General features: G+C 53.2%; 1 protein-coding gene across 5 annotated transcripts in view; it reads left to right on the forward strand.

Moving 5' to 3' along the window:
• LOC130530330 (paired box protein Pax-7-like) overlaps positions 1-7,500 on the forward strand; it is a 27,934-nt gene that overhangs the window by 19,197 nt on the left and 1,237 nt on the right. For all 5 annotated transcript variants that reach the window (XM_057041394.1, XM_057041396.1, XM_057041393.1 and 2 more), the window contains exons 7-9: positions 1-135; positions 5,862-6,126; positions 7,469-7,500. The exon at positions 1-135 is cut by the window's left edge and continues 53 nt beyond it; the exon at positions 7,469-7,500 is cut by the window's right edge and continues 1,237 nt beyond it. In XM_057041394.1, coding sequence (XP_056897374.1) covers positions 1-135; positions 5,862-6,126; positions 7,469-7,500 — 432 coding nt within the window. The remainder of the gene's footprint in view (positions 136-5,861; positions 6,127-7,468) is intronic.

The following is a 7,500-nucleotide window of genomic DNA, read 5'->3' on the forward strand; positions in this document are numbered from 1 at the left end:
CAAGGCGGCCTGAGCGGCGCCGACAGTGGCTCCGCCTACGGCCGCCACGGCTTCTCCTCCTACTCCGACTCCTTCATGAGCGCTGCAGCGCCTAGCAACCACGTCAACGCCGTTAGCAACGGGCTGCCCTCGCAGGTACCACCTGTCTGTCTGTCCCACCTCCACCGCCAGCATACTGGTGTTACTGGTGTTACTGGTGTTACTGGTGACTGGGTGTAACTGGTGTTACTGGTGTTACTGGTGTTACTGGTGACTGGGTGTAACTGGTGTTACTGGTGTTACTGGGTGTTACTGGTGACTGGGTGTTACTGGTGTTACTGGTGACTGGGTGTTACCGGTGTTACTGTTGTTACTGGTGTTACTGGGTGTTACTGGTGTTACTGGGTGTTACTGGTGACTGGGTGTTACTGGTGTTACTGGTGTTACTGGGTGTTACTGGTGACTGGGTGTTACTGGTGTTACTGGGTGTTACTGGGTGTTACTGGTGACTGGGTGTTACTGGTGTTACTGGTGTTACTGGTGTTACTGGTGACTGGGTGTTACTGGTGTACTGGTGTTACTGGTGACTGGGTGTTACTGGTGTTACTGGGTGTTACTGGTGTTACTGGTGTTACTGGGTGTTACTGGTGACTGGGTGTTACTGGGTGTTACTGGTGTTACTGGTGTTACTGGGTGTTACTGGTGTTACTGGGTGTTACTGGTGACTGGGTGTTACTGGTGTTACTGGTGTTACTGGGTGTTACTGGTGACTGGGTGTTACTGGTGTTACTGGGTGTTACTGGGTGTTACTGGTGACTGGTGTTACTGGGTGTTACTGGTGTTACTGGTGTTACTGGTGTTACTGGTGACTGGGTGTTACTGGGTGTTACTGGTGTTACTGGGTGTTACTGGGTGTTACTGGTGACTGGGGTTACTGGGTGTTACTGGTTGTTACTGGTGTTACTGGTGACTGGGTGTTACTGGGTGGTTACTGGTGACTGGGTGTTACTGGTGTTACTGGGTGTTACTGGGTGTTACTGGTGACTGGGTGTTACTGGGTGTTACTGGTGTACTGGTGACTGGGTGTTACTGGGTGTTACTGGTGTTACTGGTGTTGGTGGTTACTGGTGTCACTGGTGTTACTGGGTGTTACTGGTGTTACTGGTGTTACCCGTGACTGGGTGTTACTGGTGTTACCCGTGACTGGGTGTTACCTGTGACTGGGTGTTACTGGGTGTTACTGGTGTTACTGGGGTTACTGTGTTACTGGTGACTGGGTGTTACTGGTGTTACTGGTGTTACTGGTGTTACTGGTGACTGGGTGTTACTGGTGTTACTAGGTGTTACTGGTGTTACTGGTGTTACCCGTGACTGGGTGTTACTGGTGTTACTGGTGACTGGGTGTTACTGGTGTTACTGGTGACTGGGTGTTACTGGTGTTACTGGTGTTACTGGTGTTACCGGTGTTACTGGTGTTACTGGTGTTACTGGTGTTACCGTGACTGGGGTTACTGGTGTTACTGGTGTTACTGGTGTTACTGGTGACTGGGTGTTACTGGTGTTACTGAGTGTTACTGGTGTTACTGGTGTTACTGGGTGTTACTGGTGTTACTGGGTGTTACTGGTGTTACTGGTGTTACCCGTGACTGGGTGTTACTGGTGTTACTGGTGTTACCGGTGTTACTGGTGTTACTGGTGTTACCCGTGACTGGGTGTTACTGGTGTTACTGGTGTTACCGGTGTTACTGGTGTTACTGGTGTTACTGGTGTTACCCATGACTGGGTGTTACTGGTGTTACTGGTGTTACTGGTGTTACCGGTGTTACTGGTGTTACCGGTGTTACTGGTGACTGAGTGTTACTGGTGTTACCGGTGTTACTGGTGTTACCGGTGTTACTGGTGTTACTGGTGTTACCGGTGTTACTGGTGTTACCGGTGTTACTGGTGACTGAGTGTTACTGGTGTTACCGGTGTTACTGGTGACTGAGTGTTACTGGTGTTACTGGTGTTACCGGTGTTACTGGTGTTACTGGTGTTACCGGTGTTACTGGTGACTGGTGTTACCGGTGTTACTGGTGACTGGTGACTGAGTGTTACTGGTGTTACCGGTGTTACTGGTGACTGAGTGCTACTGGTGTTACTGGTGTTACCGGTGTTACTGGTGTTACTGGTGTTACCGGTGTTACTGGTGACTGAGTGTTACTGGTGTTACCCATGACTGGGTGTTCCGTGAGGGAACATCTGAACGTTCTCCGTGAGGGAACATGAGCCCGTGTGAAGGTTCTGCTCGCAGCGCCGCTGTTGCCGCGTGCTGTGCTGCTCTGAACAGGAAGCTGCGATCCGGCTGTGCTGCATCACATCCAATCTCATCAGAATTAAGCTGCCAAGATAAATGAAACGTTCTTCTTTTGTGCACGTGAATGTGAGCTGGAGCTTTCTGGAGGGATTGTTCGGCGCTCTGAAAGGCTCCGGTCCCAGCTGAAGCTTTTCCATTACGGGTTCACTGTTGTTGACCCTTTCATCATGTTCCCAGACATTTACATGAGATAACAATGTCGGCAGAATTTCCTAAGATCCCACTTCAAATTGCAGGGAAGCCCATATGCTGCACGTCTGACAGGCGATGATTCAATTTGAAACAGCCATATTGCATTTGGAATGTAATTCCTGCTCCGTCGCAGCGCCTCCTCCTCTCAGATTGAATGGAAAAGAATTAGAGGCCGACTTTCATGTGCAGATGGAGCGAGCAGCCAATTCCCGTCTTATTGACAGGAAGACAAAATGACAGCATGAGGCGCCGCCGTGACAGCCCCATGTGTAAATACCGTCCCTCCCCTCCCCCACAAAGCGCACGTCTCTTCACCACTGTTTTGGGTAAATTCAGCCGCGGTGCAGCCGTGGTGCCTCAGGGCCGGACCGCTGGCCCGTCTGGCCCAGCTTAAAGGTGAGCTGGCGCTGAAAGGGAAACCAGTAAGATCCCAGACCGGCCCAGTAGAAGCAGCTGCTCATTTGTTCTGAAATATAAACCTAAATCTGTTTTTGCTCAACACGAATGTAAAATAAAAGAGAATTAAACTGACTTTGAGCTGTAACATTTAGCCGTTCAGCGTCTCTAAATCTAATGAAAGCTGAGTAATTAGTGTTATGATTCAATTCCCTCATTAACTGGATGCCTGAAATCATCATCATTTCTTCATATTTGGAATTCCATTCTATCATTCCAAAGATTCACATTATAAAATAACTACCGTTGAACTCCAGCAGTAGCACCATGGGGGGGGGAAGGGGGGGGGGGGGTACAGGTTCTGTCCAACAACGTTCTCATAGAGCCCACAGAACTCCCCCATTTCCTCTCTGGTTGGTTGGAGGAAGATTTATCCTGCTTTGGAATGATGCAGCTCTTTGGCTCGCTATTTGATGTCCGGGCGAGAGAGAGGAGGGAGGAGGAGAGGGAGGGGAGAGGAAGAGGGAGGGGGGGAGAGCAGGGGGGGAGGGAGAAGAGAGGAGAGGGGGGAGGGAGGGGAAGAGAGGGGGGAGGGAGGAAGAAGGGAGAGAGAAGAGGGAAGGGAGGCGACGGGAGGAGGGGAGGGAGAAGGGAGAGAGGAGAGGGAGGGGAGAGGGAGAGAGGAGAGAGGAGGGAGGGAGGGAGGGAGCGAGAGAGAGTAGGGAGGGAGAGGGAGAGGAAGGGAGAGAGACAGAGAGATGGCAGAGGGGAGAGGGAGAAGAGGGAGGCACGAAGAGGGAGGGAGGGAGGCGAGGGGAGGGAGAGAGGGAGGGAGGGAGGGAGAGAGGAGAGGGGGAAGAGGAGGGAGGGAGGGAGAGAGTGGAGGGAGAGAGCGAGGAGGGAGAGCGAGGAGAGGGAGGACGAGAGAGAGGGAGGGAGGGAGAGAGGAGAGAGAGGGGAAGAAGAGGGGAGGAAGGGAGGGAGGGGAGAGGAAGAGAGGGAGGGGGAGAGTGAGAGAGGGAGGGGGGGAGAGACGGGAGGGAGAGAGAGAGGGATCAGAGGGGAAGAGAGAGAAGGAGGGAGGAAGAAAGGGAGGGAGGGAGGGAGAGAGAGTGAGAGAGGGAGGGAGGAAGGAAAAGAGGGAGAGAGGGAGGGAGGAGAGGGAGGGGAGGGGAGGGAGGGAGAGAGAGAGGGGAGGAGAGGGAAGAGAGGGAGAGAGCGAGGGGGAGGGAGGGGGAGTGAGAAAGGGAGGGGGGGAGAGAGAGGAGGAGAGAGAGAGAGAGAGAGGGGAAGAGAGGGAGGAAGGAAGGGAGGGAGGGAGAGTAAGAGAGGGAGGGAGGGAGAGTAAGAGAGGGAGGGAGGAGAGGAAGAGTGAGAGAGGGAGGGGAGAGGGAGAGGAGGGGAGGGAGGGAGAGAGAGAGGGGAAGAGAGAGGGACGGAGAGGGGGAGGGAGAGAGGGAGGGGAGGAAGGGAGGGGGGTCGTATAGGGGGAGGGAAAGGGGAGGGAGGGAGGGGGGAGGGGGGGAGGCTGGAGTGGGTTTCAGCAGTGGGGATCAGAGCTGCTTTGGTTGTGCTGCTCCGTCTCTTTGATCCGTATCCCCAGGCCTGCTGCTGCTCACTAACTCAGGCCTCTGCTCCTGATTCCTGACAACTGTGGGCCTGAGAATAAGGGGGGGGGGGGGGGGGGGGGGGCTCTATTCTGTAGCACCACCAACACACACTCACTCACACACACACAATAATAACGATATAAATATGTGACAGTAAATAACAACAAACCCAAGAGTCGAATTTAAGTTAGAATTGAAAAAAATATTAAAAACGATGCCAGAAAAAGGTGACTTGAAGAGTAATGTTGTATTTTACAGTAAGTTATTAATCTTTCAGAGGGATACCGGGGGGTCTAACACACACACACACACACCCACACGCACACGCACGCACACACACACACACACACACACACCATGGTGACTCTTCAGTCTAATATTCGTCTCAGCTACTATTAAACTGCACTTTTAAGCCCTTTGACTGCTCCCATGTCAACAAATCAAAAAGGATATTTACATCATTCCCAGAATAAGGAAGAAAGTGACGTGTGTTGTGTGTGTTGTGTGTGGTGTGTGTGGTGTGTGTGTGTGTGTGTGTGTGTAGGGGGGGTTAATTAGAAATCAGCTGAAAAACAGATGCTGCCTCCGTTTGGCATGAGACGAAGCAAGAAGCTTTAATGCAAATAAATGAATTTAAAGAGCCGCGGCCGAGCTGGCAGAGGAATTTAAAGCAGTGATGGAATGTTTGCAGGATATATTTCTGCTTTATTTATCGCCCCAGCGGCGCTCTCCTCCCCCCTCGCCCAGGGGGCTGTCGCCCCACCGAGTGGGTAGAACAGCATTAAGCTCTTCCACTTCCTGCCGTTTGGATGAAATGTGGGCGTCGACCGAGTGCAGCACATAAACACGACACGGCTGTTTCTGTAGACGTGCACGTGCGAATGCTGCCCTCTGATTGGTCAGAGGTGTGAGCGATGTGGCTTCAGATGAAGAGTTCATGGAGCCACTTTAAAGGTCAACGTCAGGAGCAATTCGACAAACTTTACTGTGCACATGACAAAGCCACACACCAGTTACCTAGCAACAACCCCTGCTTCCCCAAGGCAACAAACCCAGCTCGTCAATTCCCCCCCGCCCCCGCCCCAGTATAACCGGTCCAGCTGGGTGCATGAGCAGCTGATGGTGGGAAGGCTTTCATCACTTCATCCTCACTTTCCTTCACTTTCCTCCCTTTTTTTCGTCTTCTTTGTTCTCCAGGAGGAACTTTAACGCTGAAATCAGGAATTTGAAGGTCACAAACCTTCCAGAGTTTCTCCGTTTGGTGGTGGTGGGGGCCTGTAGGTTCCGCCGTGGCGCCGCTCTGACCCGCTCTTCCTGTCTGTGTCCAGGTGATGAGCATCCTCACCAACACCAGCGGCGTGTCCTCACAAGCACAGCCCGACTTCTCCATCTCCCCGCTGCACAGCAGCCTGGAGCCGTCGCCCTCCAACACCATCTCCAGCTGCAGTCAGCGCCCGGCTGAGGCCTCCATCAAGACGGTGGACAGCCTCCCGTCCTCCCAGTCCTACTGCCCCCCCACGTACAGCACCACCAGCTACAGCATGGACCCGGCTGTGGCCGCCGCTGGATACCAGTACAGCCAGTATGGCCAGAGTAAGTCCTGCTGGTCTGCCCAGAGTTATGCCTGTGTGAGCGGTCCTCAGTGGTGCTGGTGGTTAGACTGTAACCCCCCACACACACCTCTCCCCCATAGACACTTGAGACATTTGACTCTTGTTCTATTACAGGAAGCTCCTGACAGATTAAAGTACAGGCTGTCAGAGTGTGTGAGGGTGTGTGTTTGTGGAGCGAGTGTGTTATCAGATGCAGGTGGCAGAAGGTTCTCGGTGTGGCTCCTCGGAGGGGATTTAAGGTGTAAAACTGGTTGACAGGAAAAACAGATTCCTTTGAGAAGGCCCTGCTAAACCCCTGAGAAACACACACACAACACACACACACACACACACACACACACACCTCCCCCACCAGCTGTCGTAGTGACTGGCACCTTGGCAGGCAGACCTGCCCCCCATAGGTGATCATCTTTCTCTCATTCCTCGGAACAGACTGACGGTCTTTCTGTACACGCTACCATCCTAACTGACATGACTTACTTATGCCCCCACCTTCCCACACACACACACACACACACCACACACACACACACACACACACCACACACACACACACACACACACACCCATCCTCTCCTGTCCTATAAAGAGAAGTTAAACCAGGGAGGAGCAACTGAGTTTTGTGCTGAGAAGTAAAGCTGTTTTTCCAAAATCTCAGTCATTTTAGAGTCTGTCTGTCTGTCTGTCTGCCTGCCTGCCTGTCTGCCTGTCTGCCTGCCTGTCTGTCTGTCTGTCTGCCTGCCTGTCTGTCTGTGTCTGCCTGCCTGTCTGCCTGTCTGCCTGCCTGTCTGTCTGCCTGTCTGTCTGCTGTCTGTCTGCCTGTCTGCCTGCCTGTCTGTCTGCCTGTCTGTCCTGTCTGTCTGTCTGCCTGCCTGTCTGCCTGTCTGTCTGCTTGTCTGTCTGCCTGTCTGCCTGCCTGCCTGCCTGCCTGCCTGCCTGCCTGCCTGTCTGCCTGTTGTCTGCTTGTCTGTTGCCTGTCTGTCTGTCTGTCTGTCTGCCTGCCTGCCTGCCTGCCTGTCTGTCTGTCTGTCTGCTGTCTGTCTGTCTGCTTGTCTGCCTGCCTGTCTGCCTGCCTGTCTGTCTGTCTGTCTGTCTGTCTGTCTGTCTGTCTGCCTGCCTGTCTGCCTGCCTGCTGTCTGTCTGTCTGCCTGTCTGTCTGTCTGCCTGTCTGCCTGTCTGTCTGCCTGCCTGCCTGCCTGCCTGTCTGTCTGCCTGCCTGTCTGTCTGTGGCAGTCAGGAGGCTTTATTTTGTCGCCCACCTGTCTGTGTGCTACCTCCCAGTGGGACCAGGTGATGTTTAACTCCTCCCCTTTTCTTTGCAGCTGCTGTGGATTACCTGGCCAAGAATGTCAGC

The sequence above is a fragment of the Takifugu flavidus genome, chromosome 8 (assembly GCF_003711565.1).
Source record: "Takifugu flavidus isolate HTHZ2018 chromosome 8, ASM371156v2, whole genome shotgun sequence".
NCBI classification, from domain to species: domain Eukaryota; kingdom Metazoa; phylum Chordata; class Actinopteri; order Tetraodontiformes; family Tetraodontidae; genus Takifugu; species Takifugu flavidus.